General features: G+C 28.9%; 2 protein-coding genes across 6 annotated transcripts; one reads left to right on the forward strand and one right to left on the reverse strand.

Annotated features, from left to right (window-relative positions):
- Positions 1–9258: 9258 nt before the first annotated feature.
- LOC126845798 (uncharacterized) lies at positions 9259–11579 on the forward strand. The gene is made up of 7 exons (XM_050584703.1): positions 9259–9389; positions 9508–9542; positions 9886–10121; positions 10175–10417; positions 10546–10581; positions 10958–10996; positions 11346–11579. Exons 4-7 carry the CDS (start codon positions 10207–10209, stop codon positions 11450–11452), a joined length of 393 nt encoding a protein of 130 aa, XP_050440660.1. The 5' UTR covers positions 9259–9389; positions 9508–9542; positions 9886–10121; positions 10175–10206; the 3' UTR covers positions 11453–11579.
- Positions 11580–12533: 954 nt separating this feature from the next.
- Positions 12534–19232, reverse strand: LOC126843337 (cytochrome P450 4C1-like). Of its 5 annotated transcripts, none has more exons than XM_050580805.1 (8): positions 17778–17796; positions 16613–16848; positions 16079–16276; positions 15747–15996; positions 14407–14686; positions 13683–13759; positions 13296–13485; positions 12534–13192 (listed from the first exon to the last, which is right to left on the reverse strand). In XM_050580805.1, the coding sequence occupies exons 2-8, from the start codon at positions 16819–16821 to the stop codon at positions 12864–12866; spliced, it is 1533 nt and encodes a 510-aa protein (XP_050436762.1). In that variant the 5' UTR covers positions 16822–16848; positions 17778–17796; the 3' UTR covers positions 12534–12863. The 5 variants fall into 5 exon arrangements, with proteins under 5 accessions (XP_050436762.1, XP_050436754.1, XP_050436745.1 ...); XM_050580797.1 differs by lacking the exon at positions 17778–17796 and adding an exon at positions 17293–17311; XM_050580788.1 differs by lacking the exon at positions 17778–17796 and adding an exon at positions 17187–17292.
- Between the last annotated feature and the right edge of the window lie 1082 nt (positions 19233–20314).

The following is a 20314-nucleotide window of genomic DNA, read 5'->3' on the forward strand; positions in this document are numbered from 1 at the left end:
AACTAAACTCAAAACTATTTTTTTCTTGGTCTATTTTCGGTCAAAATGTTTTTCTATTTCTCTCCGATGCCTTCTTCCATTGCTTAATAGTTGAATTCCCAATTGTCGTGTTCAATCCATTATTGAAGAAGACATTACTCAAGTATGGGCTTGCTGAGTGCGTACTTACTATTGATTAAATTGAAACCCCGCACTTGAGTCTTACTCTAGGGTAATATACTATGCGATTATTTTCATAAGCTTGCGTTGAATTTTTTTGCAGTTATTCGGAATTGCTTTTGGGTTTTTTTTTTTTATAGGTTGTTGTTTAATATCTATCTGGGTTAACTGTCATTCGAGACCAACCGCCAGAAGTGTGCACAGAGGTGGAATTGGCGAGGAGGTTCTTTATGCGCATTCAACGTGCACAGGCGGGGAAAAAACTGCTGCTTTTTTATAATAATAATAACAGCGTACGCATTGCAATATTGAAAAATCTATAAGAGAAAACCTTTTTTATTATAATGATATGCGCATTGGATTTTACAATATATATATATTTTTTTTTTTTTTGCGGCTATATAATATATATATATGGTTGAAAAAGTTGTTTCGATGGTGTCGTATCGTGCACAGTATGCTACATTAAACTATTGTCAATATTACACAGACAGTAGACCAGTTCCAATTGTTAATCAACGAATAAAATAAAATATAAAAACTACTCATATGTGATATGAGTAATCTCATACTGATAAATAACTGATATATACTGATTATAATAAGATACAAATATACTGATAGACTGACCAATAAGATTAAAGTGATGGATGCAACTGAATGATTTGTTAATTAGATAAACAATGCCGACAAAGGTCGTGTAAAAACAATCGAAGAAGAACAGAGTAGATTAAGTACCTACTATCACCAGTAATAACAAATCTCTTATAAACAATCTGAAAAAAAATCTAATAAAATTCACGTTCACGTTTATGATACACATCCGCAGGTTTTTTGCTTCCTCAAAGAAGACTGTAGCTCGACAATAATTGTAGAAGTTATAACTGTTATCAGTCGAACTTACCTTGAACTTTTAGACCTTGATAAGAGTTTTAACGTGGATATGCACACATATACAGGGTGTCACGAAAAGTTCTACCGAGCTTCAAATAAGACATTAAGGATGCTCTATGGGTACAATTAATGGTATTCATTTTTTTTAATTTTAAAATTATTTAAAATAGAACCCGTATGCCATTAAGAAATGATCTTACGAAAAAACTAATTTTACATTTGAAATCAAGAGAAAAAATCTTGTTGACTTGATATGTAACATGATTTTTTTGTCATGTGGCCACACATACGTTCACCGAGTGGCCACTAAGTGGCCGGAATTTGACCAAACCAAATTATGAAATGTGACACATCATTTTGGGTTAGAATATTATTCTCAATTCAGTGGTGCTCTTAGAATTATTTTATGATAAATTATGTGTCGCATGCCATATGTTGGTTTTAGTCACATGCCGGCCACTCAGTGGCCACCCTGTGGACGTATGTGTGGCCAGATACCAAAAAATCATGTTACATATCAGTTCAACAAGATTTTTTCTCCTAATTTCAAATCTGAAATTAGTTTTTTCGTAAGACCATTTTTTAATGAGATACCAGTTCTATTTTAAATAATTTTAAAAAAATGAATACCACTTATTGTACCCATAGAGCATCTTAAATGTATCATTTAAAGTTCGGTAGAACTTTCCGTGACACCCTGTATATTATAATAAACTAGATTGCTAACTAGTGATAAGAATGGAAGTCGACGTCTGCCATTTTTGTGGGATTTATGTGTATATAAAACAACATACATTATATATCTGTGATTCTGTGTTACCAACTTAACTTTAATGTGTTATAAGCATATTTTCGTGTGATAAGGTTCTAATTCCCATAAAGATGGCGGAAAATTTTTACTTTAATTATATCCATCGGCGTAATGTACACTTAGCAATCTAGTTTATTATGTATCTATCTACATGAATAATGTTATTGGGCTGGATACAGAAATTTCTGTAACTGTACTATATTATAGCGAATATGTAGACACTATACGTATGCACAGTGTCGAACCAAAGCATTTGATAATGATGAAATCACTATCAGATTTAACTACAGTGGTTTTTTTTTTTAACCAAGTAATCGCTAACCTGGGAGGGAACTGTTTACACACTACTTTCTCCCAACTACAGTGGTTTGAACAAAGCTTAACGGACCTTAAAGGCCCAACGCTTTCATCTTAAGATGGTTTCTTCATGAATTTGCTAGGTATCTGAATTTTGAATATCATTTTTAAAATTTGAATAATTGTAAGAACCCACAAAATTTATTTTTTTTAACTAAGCGTTTGATATCGATATGTACTACAGTCGACGTTTGTAGTTTGTAACACTCTTTGTGCAAGGCGAAAGCACCTGTGTTGATTTTGTGTATTGTTCAAAAATACCGATGATGATTCAAAAAAATACAATTCACAATTCACCTTGGAAATTAGAAAAAAATCTATTTGGATGTTTTAAATATTGTTGTATATAAAATTATTAGGATTTTAATAGGTTTTCCCGAATATATCATACATTTATGATTTATATAATACGAGCAGTTCGGACCAGCGTTGCCCGAGATTTAGTTTGCCAGGGCTAAGTAAAATAATTACAAATAAGATAAAAAAGTCAGTACTCCAGGCTGTATATTGTAAAGCTTAAGCATAACCCTGTCTCGGCTTTTTTTTGGATCTACATAATATGTACATTACATTAGTAGCGTATCTAGGAATTTTCCACGGGAGGGGGGGATATACAGATTTTAACAGCCATACCTATTCAATATAAACATATATTCATAGTATTATATACATGTTGCATGTAAACAAAAATTTGGATTCTTAACTACAAAACAAAGTCTAATTTTCTTGAAGACAGTGAAAGAATATTGAGTACTTCATCATGTTATATTTTTGTAACATTTATTTATATATATATATAGATAGTAAAAAATAAATCGAGTGTTTTATATTTTGGTAATTTTTATAATATTAATTGATACAAAATCGCAGGTAGATATTTATGTGCGTTTTTTTTTTTGGTCTAATTATAATACATTTAATTTGCAATATGCTCAGCACCTGCTGAATCCATAAATAAATTAACATACTCTGCTTAGGAATATTTATTTTTTTTTTTAAGTGCCTAAGGGCATTTTTATTTAAACGATTAAAAATCTTTATAAATATAAATCAAAAGAGTATTAATAAATACATATGAGTAAAATATATATATACATATACAAAACATGTGTGGGGTTCTACTTCCAGTGAAGTAGTCCCATTCTTAATCTAATAATTAGACTAAGTCGAATAGCTTCAGTCGTTTGAGTCTTTAATATCGTTGTATATCCAGTATTAAATTTGTTTGCATAGATCAACTTCAAAAATATATGTAATTATTTGCTCACAATTATAAGCTATCACTCAATTTTCGATAATCTATATGGGAGATAAGAGAAACTTAATAATCAGTATACATTTTATAATAACAATATGTCTCTAACCAAATTCACTTCACTATTCTCATATAATATAAAATATATATTTTTCATTAACAGCTAAAGGATATATATTATTATTTACAATGTATTGATCAGTCATTATTTTCATTGCATCGGCATAGTCTTAATCCTCAACTTACAATTAAAATGTCCTAGCTTTTTAGCTAGGACATTTTAATTGTAAGTTTCACCTTTTTAGGTGAAATTCTTGGTTTAATACTAAAATGTAACGCGCCTAAGGTAGAAGACAAAAAACTGTACTCCCTTTTAAGTTTAAAATGTTATAAATAATCGTTCAGCCTTAAACGTCAAAACAGTTCACGAAACTGCCATAATCTACATAATCTCATACAAAGGTCTACTCTAAACTTAACCAGACATTCCAGAACATTTTGGTCTTCACCAATTTCGGTCAAGGGATCCGCTTCAGTAATTCAAGTCAAGGAAAAGAAAGTTCTATCTGTAGAACTCTATCCTCAAGAAATGACAATATCTAGTTTTTATTTATTTTACATGGATTTGTATTATAGGGCTGGATTCAAGACATTTTATGTCGCTATTTTTTCGTTACACTTTCACTTAGAGATAAGAGAAAATGTATAAGACAAAAGTGATATGAGATAGATAATACGAGATAAGTGATAAGGGACACCATAACCATAATTAAATATTGTTCCGTGGAGCTGAGAAAATAACCAGGTTTTTTTTGTCAAAATATTTGCTTATCTTATTTTCTTACAGATTTTAAATATTCCTATAAAAGTTCTATTTTATACTAAAAAAAAATTATTTTTATATAATTGAAGTATTTTGTTTTAATTATTTTCTCTTATTAAACGGAGCTGCAATTACTTTGAAGATGTATGTCTTTATAATAGTTAATATTTAATAATTAATAGTTAACACTAAATACTTTGTAATATTATATAAATTACATTACAGTCGCTTTGATTTTCTACAGTGCGGGTGACACAAGGTGATATATCATTGCGTTCAATACAATATTAAATTTTCTTCAAAAGCAAAAAACAGATATAGTAAAATGAATAAAACGTACCTACAAATACAGACACGTTAAAAAACGATTAATACTGTAGAACCGGATCGGTAAAAGTTTTGATTTTTTTTTTTGTATTTTTCATCGATAAAGGCATGAACTACTTCAAGGACAAAGTCAGCTAGTCGTTCGGCTTGACATTGTCTGTGTACAATAATATATGCTATGAAAAGCTAGCACAGTGGGGTCGGGGCATAGTGGTACTCGTTTTTTTTTTTTGTAAGCAACTGTTTTACAGCCGATGAGTATTCTTAAACATAAGTATACCCGAAAAAACCGTATAATACAAGATGGATGATAATACAATAAAATCCGTTTTGATATTTTGTAACATAAACAAATCAGTATCGTTCTAAAAAGTTGAATCCTTTCTTTTTAAAAACCTTAAAAATGTACAATATTAATTGTGGTATTTTTTTTTGTACAGATTTTCAACGCATTTAGCTTATAGGTTAAAACTGAAATATGCGTATATTGAAAGAATCTGCTAGTATCTGATCGTGTGCATCTAAATATTTAACTCATATTTAAATATAGTCAATTATTAATTATTTGTTTATTTAGCTATTAGGGTAGTGTACCCATAAAGATTAAATTTTAAATTTAGCTCCAACGCGATGGTGTATCTTTAAAAATAAACGATATTTTTCAAAAACTGTTAGAAAAAAGTCAAAAATTAATTCTGCTGGTCTTAATTAGCGAAAAACCCATGGTTTGGAACTTTCTTGTGATCTTTTTACTATTTTCATGTGAAGGTTACAAACGTTTTTTTTCTTCTTATATTCATTACTATTGGATTACGATTCCTAATTGTATGTAAAATCTGTAAGAGATTTTCTAAACATAACCAAAACCATATTTTTGTATTATATTTTAAAACTTTCTTTTTCAACGCTCACTTTCTTGTCAAGCGGATAAAATATTGTACGTACTTATGAGTACAATATTTTTCATTTTAGTAGGTATATACCTACAAAGCCATAAAACAAATAAGAAGTTTTCAACAGGACAACGCGTGCAAAATATATACAACGTAAACACAACCATTGCCTGTGTTTTATAACAGAGTTTTTTTTAAATTAAAAATTGAATATTTTTTGTTCGACGAATACTTAATTTGTATTGCAGTAGAATGATATATGTATTATAAATCATTTTATTTTTGGTAAATAATCGAAGAAAGGAAGAATATTTTGGGGAATTCAATAAAGACGATAATATTGTGATGTTTGCCAAAGTGAACTTTCGGTATATAATATAAGATAGATGAGAGTAGAACGAAAGCATAAGACTAGAGAGAGAGTTAGATTATTATTTATTAATTATCTATACAGTCGACCATTTTCCAACCAGCTGTCCAATTTTCATAAACTTCCCCTCGCATAAACCAAATGGAGAAAAACTCACACCGCCTCCTGTAGGGAAAAAGGGACTCAACTTTTGACGTATGTCGAAATTTCTATACTTAAAAAATTACACTCGACCAAGCTTTGTGAGTCATGTTTTTTTAGTCGAAACAATATAGACAAAAACAGAATATTGAAAACAACACAAGTGTTTGAGAAGCAAACAATCCGCTCATCGCTTCAAATCGGGTTAAACAAACAAAATATACATATTTTACGATTTGCTGTAAAATTCGCAAAAAAAATATATGCTTGCTTTTTAAGAAAACATCTTATATGTAAATTTTTCTGAATAAATATTATTTATTCAGAAAAATTGTTTTTTTATTCCTATAAAATTGGTAAATTTAAAAAGAGCTTTTCATCCATTAATTGTGGTCCTGAGTTAAACACTAATGAAATGTACAAGATCTCTATTTTGTTAATATTGTTTTTCTGGGCCGCTAATAATCCTGCACAGGCTCCTCTTGTCGAAGATCAAACTGTGGTTGTTGTCTTACACGTTGTTATTAGCCAGGTGACCTGGTTAAAAAAATACCCAAAATTATAAAAGTTTACTAGTTTAACTGGAGTTAATTCTGTTGCGTAAACCATGTTTTAAATTTTACATGTTGTTAAAAATGTACTTTATCACGAGTTAATTTACAGGGTAATTTATCGCCGTGTAAACATGTATGTATAGTTAAATTAAATTGTGTTATCAATGTTTTATCATTGATAACAACATTTATCATTGATAAGACCCTGTATGATAATAATATTAACTCCTACTGCTGATACCGTTTATTCTATAACCAGTACACTGGTAATAATCTGGCAATAAAACAACGATTGAGCAACACTCGTAAATTTAACAAAAGATAAAGTTTAACAAAAGTTAATTTATTGTGGTCGTAAATAATTTACCAATAGATAACGACAAGTTTGGTGCAACCGGGCATAATTCTGCTAAATATAACGAAATAATGTGGTAGCGTCTGCTAATCCCGTAGTTAAAGTATTTAAATTAAATAATAATTTAATTTGAAGAAAAAAAACACTAGAACTCACCTTAATTTTTTTTTATTAAAAAAAATCTTAGAATATTCTCCGTTCAATTTGAAACAACATAACCTACTATAGTAGAAATAACATAATACGTTTATTTTTTATGGTCCAAACAGTGAATGTATTTGTAAAGTGAAATCAACAGGTCATTATAATTTTACTTCGATACAGCTCAAATTTTACTAAGCCACTTGATATTTTTTAATTATATATTTATAGTTATAATTATGGTTAATTTGTATTTCTTCTACGAGTCTAAGCTATTTTGCTTTTTTTTAGACCAAAATGTCGACTACTTAGGATGGTCAAATTTCAACTCTGTAAAGTAATTCAAGTTTTTTTTAGTTATTTTAGGAAGCCGATTTTCATTTAAAAATTTCAGTTTCTTGTTATTAAATAAATTATGGCAAAAAATCAAAAGTTTGTTTCTTTCATATAACCTAGTAAAGTTGCCAAAGAACTCGTTTGTTCTTACAGAACTGAAATCGGACCATTCTAAGTAGTCGAAATGTAGTATGGCTTTTTGGTTTAAAACGTAAAAAAAAACAGACCGCTTGCCATTCCCTTAACTAGCACAATATAAATTTAAATTAAGAAAATGTATGTTTTCGTGATGGATTTAGATAAAATAACTTTTATAAAAAAGCACACAAATATTCTTTTTGTTGGAAATTTCATAAATCCATTAATTAATTTCTCAACAAGATATAATTTAAATTCATAACTGGTGTTTTGGTTTACAGCCATCGTGGACTGAAAATAATGCAATCTATGATAAAGCCTTGTAAAATATTTACAGTTTTTTTTTTGTTTTAGACGTCATAAGGCCAAGTCGATTTAAGTTGTTTTTGGAATTAGCTTACAAAGTATTATCACTGTTATATTAAATAAATATTTCTCCTACACCTGGGGCAAGGTAAAAGAAATTAACTTATAATCCGGCGCTGACTCATTTCAAAAGCATCCACATCAACCCCCTTCAAAATAAAGCAATTCCAAGAGCGTCAATTATTCTATTCCTTGGATGTTCTTAATTCTTATCAGATGTATACAGAGGCCGTCGCCGTAAATTCTCTATTTCTTTTAATCTCACCTCGGTGTGTATGCAGAATTTCAACTCGAATTAAAAGTTATTGATTATTTTTTTTTTCACATAATGCACTTTTTTTCTCTTTGCATATTTTCTCTATGCATATCTACTTGTATATTATCAGTATGGTGATCGCATTCAGTCAAGTTTCCATTGAGAAGGGCTAAGAAAGCTCCATAAGCCGTTTAAAGGCCGGTTTAACAAGCAAGTCGATCAAAGACTATGCTGCATATTACCAAAAAGATCTACAAGAGCTAAAGAGTTGCCCAGAAACTAATATCCGGTTGGAAGAAAATTAAATGAATTTCTATAGGTTTCAAATACTATTAATTTTAAAATGTCGCTAGTGTTTAAGGAACGTGTTTAAACAGCAGCGACTGTGATAAAAATAATTAGCGAGTTTGAACTTTTAAAGCTTAAATTTTAATACTTTGCAATTATTTTTTGTTACCCGATGCTTGTTATTTAAATTTTAAGCTACTCTATGAAATCTCAACCAAAAACCAAACTTTGAGGTTATACCTGGCATTAGGATTTTTAAAAATAAACCAAACTATCACATTTTATTTTTGTGGCAGTTTACCATTTCAAGTCAAACATTTTATACGCCATTATGAGAAATGTGGCAGTTTATAATTTTTCCACAGAAGTCATCCGGTTAAGAGTTATTATTTATGTTAAAAGTTTAAACGCCTCAAATCGAAATGAGGCAGTCTTGATTTGTCATGCTTGACCATAAAAAAATAACATACAGCTACGCAGTATTATATTTTTTTAACCAAAAAATTGATGAAATTCGTTGGTTGGGTGACGACTCGTGGGGGTAGACAATTTTATAGATAAAAAATATAGCAATACGCCTGGTATTCTAACTAAAAGTAAATTTTATGGAAAAAAAAATGTAGCTGCTAAATTTCACAATTTGCCCATTACATATATTTTCACAAAAGACGTATTATTTTTTTATTTGTGTATCGTCAACCATCGCAGCTGTATAGCAAAAAAAAAAAAAAATACTGTAGTCAATATAAACTGTCGACTGTCAACTGCTGTCCTATAAGTACCGAGAACACATAGTATGTTACATCAGTACATTTAAATAGTATATCAAAACAGTTGAACATTTTACCTATGTGATATAGTATAACACTGGTAATATGATGAATGTTAAGATTCTTCTTTTGCTGGGTCTAGCAACGTATGCTCTGTGAGTATTTTTTTACACATTATTTCTGGTTCATATTTTGTACAAAACATAAAATCAAGCCATGGGGTTTTTTGTGTTACAAATACATTGAAAAATTACTTTTACATTTACCTTTCAGGTGTAGTGGCGATGGCGAATCTTACAACGAAAATTGTAATTAAATAATATTTAAAAACAAAAAAAATGTATACCAGATAATTATTTTAATATACTACAAAATGCTCAACTAGTTTGTTATTTGAAACATACCTATAGGCTTTACCTTACAAATGTTTAAAAGTAACATGTTATTTGATTTAACAATCATGTATTTTTAACGCTTACAAAAAATCAACCATCAAAGCAAAAACCACAACAAAATAAAATAAAACCAATATTTCTCAGCTGCGTATCAATTGCTAAACATTTTCTGATTAAACTATTGTTTTTTATTATAATAGTTGAGGGACGTTATCTGTTGACGTAATTTTATATATATATGTTATTGACATTTTAGATATGGATGTGTCCGATGGAATTAAACTCTCAACAGGCAGCAATACACTTAATATAAATTATGATTGGAGTGAATATTATCAACACGGTAAAGGAATATCAAAAACTTCTAAGCAACCTCAAAAAAACCAAAATAAAATCAAAACAAAACGTTCTTAAACCAATACATTCATTCTCAGATCCGCATCGGCGCTAAAATTATTTTATTTAAACCGTTATTTTTTCATATTGACTGAGGTGTGTTTCATGTTAACATCATTTCAAAATATATAATTGTATTAACATTTTAGATGATAAAAAAAAAAAACAACCCAAAAATCAAATGAAATTGCCAGGAGATGACCTCACAGGAGGTGTGTCACTGAGATTAGATAATGATGGTGATACTTCAGAAGATACATTGTCTTCAGAAGATGTGGAGGATACTCTACCGGGCGCGAATGAGCCAAAATATCACCTAGTCCGCGATGAAGATGGTTCATACCCAAAATATGGAAAATTCAGAAAAGGACCTCGTTCCGCTTATAGAGTTGGTAAGTTGATGTATAATTTATATCGTTGCCAATATTAAAATTTCAATACATCGATAGTACTATATTACTTAAAAAAATATTACATACAAATTGTTAAGTAATTCGATTTTTTTTATGTATATTTATAGTTGAAAATGAGAACGTTAACGAAGACGTCACGCCTGGTAATGAACATATTTTTTCTGATTTTACCTGTTGTTTCATTCACACAAAACAATTTTTTATGTGACAACATAACAGCCAAAATTCTTATGACCTTCATTACTCTGTTAACTAATTAGCCTTTTTTTTTTTTATAAACATTTATGGTTATTTTTTTTATATATATTTATAGTTAGAAATAGACGTAAGAAGGTTAACAAAGACGGCACGCCTGGTAATGAACATATTTTTCTGATTTTACCTGTTGATTCATTCACACAAAACAGTTTGTTATGTGACAACATAACAGCCAAAATTCTTATGACCTTTATTACTTTGTTAACTAATTCGACTTTTTTTTATAAACATTGATGGTTATTTTTTTATATATATTTATAGTTAAAGATAGCAGTCAGAACGTTAACGAAGACATGCCAGGTAATTGAACATATTTTTCTGATTTTATCTGTTGATTCATTCACACAAAACAGTTTGTTATGTGACAACGTAGCAACCAAAATTCTTATGACCGTCATTACTTTGTTAACTAATTCGACTTTTTTTTTTAATAAGCATTTATAGTTTTTTATTTTTTATTTATTAAAGAATATTTACAATCTATGCTGCAAGGCATAATAAGTAAATAGTTACAATATTGTTATATGTACAGACAAAAAAAAATAATATAAAATAAAAAACGGTGATGTTGTATAAGGAGGGAGGCTTCCAGTGATAGAACCCAACATGATTTTTAATTAGACTAATTTGTTAATTATTGGGTTAACAGTTCTCGAATGGGCTGAAGGAGAAACTTCGGATGCACACAAAGGCATACCCATTAAAAAAGCTCCGATCGAAAAAACAGCTAAATCACCGTGTTGTAACTTTCTATAGATTGAAGAAAAGCGAAAGCTGGAAAAAATATGAAAATAATTAAGAAAAATGTAATTTACTAAAATATATTGTTTATCATAGTTCTCTCCTTAATATAACTACATATTTTGTTTTGATCGATTCGAAAATAAAGTGAAGCCTTTGTCTCAGTATTTTTTTTCATTTTTTTTTCTACATCTTTCCTGAATCGTTATTGGACGATTGCTAACCCGTTATTATAGAGTATAGACCGTCGTTTGGAAAGAACTTCCAATAATATCAATATAAAAATATCGGGTGACTTCAGGTGAAGCCAGAATGTTATAGTGAGCTCAGAAGTGTCCTAGAATAGCCCACAAAATGTTGACTGGTTAACAACCAGTTTTGAACAAATATAATAACAAATACAAATAAGTTATAAGAGTTTAAAATTTGGACGGGAGGGATAAAAATAATACTACACTCCAACTTTTCTTCTGTCCTAAACTTGAAACTTCAAAAATAGTTATCCAAAACTGGTTATCGACAAGTTAACATTTTTAGTACAGTATTCTCAATACAAAAAGATAATGAAATGTATGCGTTATCATTTAAGTTTTAAAAGTTGATATAAAAATAATTATTTTCTAAGGGATGTAAGAATTTGTGAAAAATTGAGCTCACATTATATAAAAACACAATAAAAAAAAATTAAATTATTAATTTAATCCGTTGAGATATTGATTGACTCACGATGAAAAAATCATCCTGTACAAAAACGCTTAAGCACAACTAAATTTGGTTACAGCAATTTCAAGACATTTTAGTTTTAATTCTACATTGTTACATGTTCTATAGAAATAATTGTGATAGACCTAACCAATAAGAATGCTCATAATAAGCATTGATAAGTACTATAGTTATAGTACTAACTTCTATGTACAAGATATTAAATTCTAAATTAGTATTTTGAAGAAATTTGCCTGTAATTTATTTCTTAATAAATGAGTGGGTAAGTCCATTTTCAAATATTTCTTTATTATTTTATATAGTTATTAGGTAACAGTGATTAAATAATAAAACAATAATCTACAAACCAGTGCTTGGAAAAAACATTGCTACATATATATAAAAAATAAATTTGTTTTATATCATTGGCTCCACAAACACCTAACTTCCTTCACCACGGACAAACTAATAACTTATAAATACATTTTTAAAAAAATCAATAAGAAATGTTTGTTTTACTCAAACATATACGATATTTAAAAAAAAAATCTCAAACCAAAAAAAATTATTAAGTTGTAATGGTGATTAATTTAACAAATAAAACAATATTTAACTTTTATAATATTACTTGTATCGACTATAAACTAATAAACACTATGCATTGTTTATTTATGTATACATTATACATATATAAATAGAAAATTGTAATTTTTCATACTTGAAATTACGTTCTTGATTCTATTTTAACGTAACATCCGTCGACAAATTTCAACGTACCTAAACACTTTAGGCGGAGGTTCTGTGGCGTAGGACACTTGTCTGCCGGTGAAAATTTATAAGACCTTACCAACGTGGATATGACGATTTTCAGTTCAAGCATCGCGTACTTTATTCCTATGCAGTTTCTGAAACCGGCACTGAACGGAATAAACGAATAAGGCGGCCGTTTTTGACATGCTTCCGGCAGGAAGTTGTCCGGGTTGAACGTTTCGGGTTCCGGATAGAGTTCGGGGTTCAAGTGTACATGACGAATAACGATCAGTATAGTCGAATCTTGATCAAAGCAAAAAATCAAGAGAGTCATCGTTAGATTAACAACTAAATAGAATAAAGCATATGTAAAGATTTTCGTTTGAAAACGGCATGTTTATTTTACCGGCAGGGATTAAAGTGTCTCCTATTGTAACCTCCTCGTCGACGTGTTTGGCGTGTATTGGCCCAGGTGAGTAAAGTCGCAGCGTTTCCTTGATCACGCACTCCAAGTAGCCCATTTGCTGCAAATCCCCATAAGTCGGCGATCGGTTTGTATCGTCAGACGAAAATATTCTACTCATTTCTTGGTAAACCTTTTATTTTTTTAATGGAAAAAAAAAAGTATTTGATGAAAATAATATTATTGATTTTTAGTAAACAATACGATATATATATTAATAATAAAATGATCTTTGTTCGTGGAAAACCTGTTGTGAAAAGGTATCAGAAGGCATATTATTGTGCAAACGAAAACAAATCTACTGAATAACTAATAAAGTATAATTATTACTTTATTTTGTACGTCTTGATGATGAGCCAACATGAATATGATGCACGCGTTTGCTATAGCAGTAGTGTCTTGACCGCCTTAAATACAATGCACGCAATTTATGTATGTAACATATAAATAAAATATTATGTATAAAATATATAATTGTAGAAGATAAAATATATATGTATATAATATTAAGTATCTAAAAATAATTGTAAGTTGAAGAAGTAAGAACGAATGACTATTGACTTGAAAAATTCACTTTTTGGGGAAATATAGTACTATAAAGACCAATTTCTGATAAAAAAAAATAATCGGTAAAGGTTTGAATAATACAATTCTTGAGTAAATATATTTGAAATGCTATGCTTATACCTTCGCTTATGGTCTCATACTTACTGAACGAGTAGCGGCATAATGAAATATTTGAGTTGATTTAGGAAAACCTTTTTTGCTATAAATATGAATTACTATTGAAGAAGAACAAAAGTTATTTAATGCAACAAAATTTATTCTAAACAGACAAAAATAATAAAATGTGTCTGATATTTTTTTCAAGTATTGATATACTATGTTGGCCAATAGGAATGAAAGAATGCACGTACAAAACGGACTTTGTTATTTTCACAAAATGAAGCCACCAAGTGGTTATAATTTTTGTAAAAAATTTTTTTTTATAATATTTATATACTTCCTGTACCCAGGCATTTAAATGTACAGTGAAAGAGTTTAAATGACGTACCAACTATAACCGTTGCTAATTCTGAACGTAGCTGATTGAACGACATCGGTGGATTGTTGTCAAGCAAAATGTCAATAAGTGTTTTAGGTTCCTCAGCTTTGTGCTCTTTGTCATGTTCCACTGGGTCAATATTTTTCGAATTCGCTATTTTTTTGTAAACATAATCGTCTAACCATTTGAATAATGAACTTTGGCTCTCGTCGTGTGCACGTTTTAACGATGACAGCCGAAACAAAATTGGTTTCAATAACCACGGATATGCAATTCTGTGTTCCCAAACCTACAATGGTTATAAAATTAATTTAAATGGAAGGCATAATCAATAGACGCAAAGAAAGAGCAAGACTAAAAACATAAAGACATCCGTAGGAGAAATTATTGAAATGATTGGATGCAACGGGTATTTTCATATAAAGACCCTGGCATTCAACAGAGAAGAGTCGAAGTCTATTTTTCGCTACGACAAGGCTTAGCCATTAGTAAAAGAAGTACGCTATATTATAATTTATCTTAAATATGAGTTACATTGCACTGAGCCTTGCAAAAAAAAAAACTCAGGATGACAACACATGTCTATGTGATTCAAGCCAAGGTTAGTTTATTGTTTATTTTATTATCCAAAATATTATTTCACGTATAATAATATCAATAATTTTTTACCACAAAATCTCGGTTGTTATAATATTTAAAAGTAATATTTTAAAAGTTTAGTATAAAAAAGGCATCTACTACTAGCTATGGAATGACGATAGATGCAATTTTCTCAAGATTGGTATTTCGAGAATCCTGAATCTCAAACGTTCGTGACATGTTTTAACATTTGGTTATAATAGGCCATTAAACTTAAGCGATGAAGACAAGTATTTCTAAATTAGAGATCTTGCGCTTAAAGGGATAGACAGGTAAGAAACAACCTGGTTTATCTTTGGAGTTAAAATAGAAAGAGGATACGTCTTATCTCTAATACATGGTTAGGTATGGATCAGAGATAAAACACTTATTATCTCTTGAACTAATTACAATTTTATAATTTTTCTTTTTGAGTACATTTAAGTTTGTGTTAATTTAGAATGTTAGACAATATTGATTTTTTAAAAATGTTTTGCTATATTCCAGAACTCTATCAACCTTTTAAAACTTAAGATACAGAATAAATTCCATAGTCATATATTTCTGATAGATTCTCTGAGTCTTATTTTTAACGAAACATGCTATACGTCGGTACTTAACTGTTATACATTATTATATTATACAATATATACTAGCTAATCTAATATACCTCTAATACGTAACTACTTAAATTTTATATAGTCTTGTAAAAATATAATATTCAAACTTACCTCTTGTAGGAATTCTATATTTTCTAAAAGGTGGTTTTTAGAATTTTTCTGACCACCAAATTGTATGCCTAGAGTAGTTCTTCCAATAATTTCCATTGTTGCCCTGCTAACTGCTTTACTTATTTCACACTCGTGAGATATTTGGTCACGTTGCTCATACAATACTTTACCAAGAGCGTTTGCTTCTTCGTAAAAAATTGGCATGTACGATTTAAGAGTTGAAAATTTTAATCCTTCCGATACTAGCTTTCTAAAAACATTATATTCAAAACTTATCATTATGACATTATAAATCATAACTTCAAAGTATAAGTAAACAATGTTGTACACACCTGTTATGTTTCCATTCGTCGAAATTATCAGTAAAAAATATACCTTTACCGATCGAAAAAGATTCGTGAAAAACTGAATAGTGTTTTGACCTTTTAAACAGCTTTGTATTAGTAAGCACTTGCCCTATTTCCTCGGGTTTGGTGACGCTAACAATTAGGTCGTCTAAAATCCATACTTTAAATAGAGATTTTCCATATCTACAACAAATTAATGTTTTTTTAAACCTAAGTGTTAGTGAGTCCTATCGTTGAATTCTTTTGGACTTTACAAGTCTGTATTATGTAATCTATGAATATGTATTGCTACTATAATATTAGGCATCGTTAAACGAATTGTTTTATATTTGTCAAAAATGCATTTATATATATATATATATTTTTAATACGGGTTCCAATTTATTACATCACCAGATCTGCATTTTTTATTTATAGAAAATCCTGTCTCAATTCATTCTTAGTACTGTTTTGAAGCTAAAATTACTTTACATATTTCACTGAAACATGACCATAGTAAATTATTTTATAATTACATACTTTTTGTGCAAATTAAGAAGGTTTTCCAAAAATTTGTTAGGCCCTTGAATGCTAAATGACAACAACTCAACTATGGACGATAATCCACGAGGCCCCGGTATTCGATTGGCCAATGCAATTTTTCTTCGATTTTTAATTTTTCTTAAGATTAACTTCAATGAAATTGCCACTAGTATTATTATTCCGTAAAGGGTCAAATTGATATTCATTTTTATCTATAAATGCAAATCTGAAAGCTAGTAATAAAAAAATATGTATTCATTAAAAACTACCATTTGATCAACTATTACCCAAAATAGGTAAGAACACTTGAAGAGTGAAAGTGTCAAACGTTCCAAGTGCCAAAGTATAAAAATTGTACTTTATAATTTGATTTGTATTTTATTCATTACCGGAAACAATTTTGTAAATTTTTCAAGTAAAGAATAGTTATTTATAAAAAAAAAAAATCATATTTAAAACTCAAAAATAAGTTTAAGCGTTTCCGGTAATGAATAAAATACAAATCAAGTTATAAAGTTCAATTTTTATACTTTGGCACTTGGAACGTTTGACACTTTCACTCTTCACTTACTATTGAGATTTTGTCAAAAAGATAGAACAGAATGTTTATTGTTAATATTACAATTTATACTGAATAACGTAAGAACTAAATGTTATGAACATTTTAATAAATCTACCATTCCAATTGTTTTGCTGCTACACTCTACAGTTTATAGTTATCCTTATTTCCTCCTTAATTCAACCATTGTTATTATTCACATGTGCAAAGTATACCGTTCAGCAGAATATAATTAATTTTTAATACAATGCAACAATCTTTTTTACAGAAAATTAAATGCGCGAGTCTAATATATTACTAGTTAAGACGATAATTACACAATAAATGTATATGAAAAAGTAAATATTTGTATTAGATAGTATGTAGGTATAAATTACCAAAATTGTTGTTAATTAATTATAATATTATTTAATTTTGTTCCAATAACGTTAATATTACTTAATACTATTTGCTACGATCATTACTTTATTCAACAACATCGTGCTAAATTACAAACACTCATTTTTTCTTAAAATAATTGCAATTATTTTCTTTGAGTGCAATTAAATTTTTCTTTTTGAAAACATGTTATTTGACAATATTATAAAATTACTAAATATTTACCTTTTATAGCATTATTCAGAGCTCTATCAACTTAAATGGTAACATGTATATTTATTCAACTTTTTAAACTAAGAATGGTTTGCTAAACATTTTTACTAGTTGACAGCCAGTTTTTGATAATAACTTTTAAATTTAGGACGGGAGGTGGAGTGCGGTAGAGTAATGCACGCATATAAAAATAATACAATACATCGACTATCCTCCTGTTCAAAATTTTAAGCTTAAATAGCTGAAAATTATCCAAAACTAGTTATCGACCACTGGAAATGTTTAGCAAATTATTATTAATTTAGAAATTTAAATATTTACGTTACCATTGAAGTTTCAATAAATGATAGAACTCTGAAAAATATTAAAAAAGATAAAAACTTGAATTGTATTATATTAAATGTTCATATTTCATAGTATATTTACTTTGGTCACCGATTGCTATAAAAATACTTCATAATCAATTAAATTTCCAAGGTATAAAAGCCAGTAGAGCGGGGTCGGAGAATAGTGAGCTGTGGGGTTAAGGCATAGTGGGGACAGAGAGGCCGCTGGTTTACAGGAATTAGTATACAGTAAGATTTTTAATTGAATGAATTTGACCCTTTTCGTGAACAAATGAGTTACTATAAATATTAACTCCTTTCATAAATAAAATTACCAAATCATAAACGGGATTGAGCGAATTGAAAAATTGTAATTATTTTAAGAGAAAATGTATAAGTTTTTGTAGTTTATACGTACATAAAATCTAATAAAAATGTATAATTTGTTTATATACATTAATATGTAACTATCGTCGTAACTAGTAAGTAATATATTAAACTGCCGTAATTAATTTTCTGTAAAAATGATAGTTGCATTGTATTCTGTATGTTAAGAAAAAATATATATTTATTTTCTGCTGGTCGGTTGCTTTGCACAAAATATGAATTATCTCAGTGGTTGTATTGAGTGAGAAACGAGGTTAACGATAAACAATAGAATTTAGCAACAAAACTAAATTTATGGTAATCTAGAAAAAACTTTAAGCAACAAAAATCAATACATTCTAGCCGCTAACGTATACGTATTTCGGCAACAATCTTGTCATCTGCGATCATGTTTCAGTGTAATATGTAAAGTTATTTTAGCTTCAATACAGTACTAAGAATAAGTTGACACCGGATTTTCTATAAATAAAAAATGCAGATCTGGTAATGTAATAAGTTGGGTCCCTTAATTTAAAAAAAAAATATACGAGTTTTTGACACATATAAAACAATTTGTTTAACGATGCCGATGTTTGAACTATGTATATAAGTATATTTATTTGTATTAGTTAACACAATTTATTTTTAGAAAATGTCTTAAAAAGAAAATAAGTTAAAAATGCACCTGCATTTAAAAAAATTCAGTTGTAGCTTTTGAAAATACATAAATTGTTCGAATGTCTTATGTCAATTTTATACTTTTTTTTTTTTGACAATTAATTGTGGCAAAACGGAAATCCTAGAAATCTTTTGTGTGTACTCTAAATATTATTCCTCTCTCTCAATTGCGACAAGTCGTTCTAAATCGCTGACTTCCTTCCGTTCTGGAATAAACGTTTCAAATTAGTATGTGTGTCGACTGTGGTAATAATAGTTATATGTCGAAACGTGTATCCCGTCTTTGTCGTGTGTCCCTTATTTTGTAGTATTTAATTTTTTTTAACTTAAGAATTTTTGTATTTACATATGTGCAAAATAACTCACAACACAATAGTTTTGCTAGATACATTTTTTTTTATATTATTAAAAATACAATTGTACTAATGTTAGAGGTTACATAACCTAACGAGAGAACCGCCGGTATATACTTCACATAATATATTCTACACAACACATTTTATGGTCAAATTTATAATATTATATGTACTTTTTATCTAGTTTATTAATTTCTATTTCTGATTCCACCCCTTATTTTTCTACTTTTAATAAATGTCCATGCAAATGCTGATGACAGGGTCATTGTTTTTTAAATTTTTAATAGATATAAATCCTAAGTCATCTTAATAATTATTATATCATTATACGGAGATTTAGTATTAGAGGTGTCATAACCTAAATGGAGTTCTAATGTGTAGTGAGCAAATCGAATAGTGTAGAATATATTACATTATATACATAGTGAGAGAGCAGACAGTTGTAGGAAAAATATCCTGACTGGCCAACCACATTGTAATTGGATTGGCTTGAATACGATTTATATAAGAACAATTCGAAAATAAAAAATATTGAAAAGTACGTTGATTTCAAATTGTTTTTCAACGCATTCAACTAAATTCCAAATTTGTACAATTGTTTATGTGGTTGTGTATTGATTTAGAGAACTTTTTTTGTGTGGGCTTTTATTCATATTATGTTATTCACAACGATACGAAACTAAGAAAAATTAAAAGCTAAAAACAAAGATAAATAATTGTGTGTTTTCACACACAGTACTTCAAGGTCTTTTATACACTAACGCATTTCATAATTAAAAAAATCTGGGTACACAGACCATTGTTGTTAAGTATTTGTATTACC

Source organism: Adelges cooleyi, unplaced genomic scaffold (genome assembly GCF_023614345.1).
Source record: "Adelges cooleyi isolate 19-005CV unplaced genomic scaffold, UGA_ACOO_1.1 ACOO_flye_CR_arks_rails_tigmint_CR_PRNA_108, whole genome shotgun sequence".
Classification (NCBI taxonomy): Eukaryota; Metazoa; Arthropoda; class Insecta; order Hemiptera; family Adelgidae; genus Adelges; species Adelges cooleyi.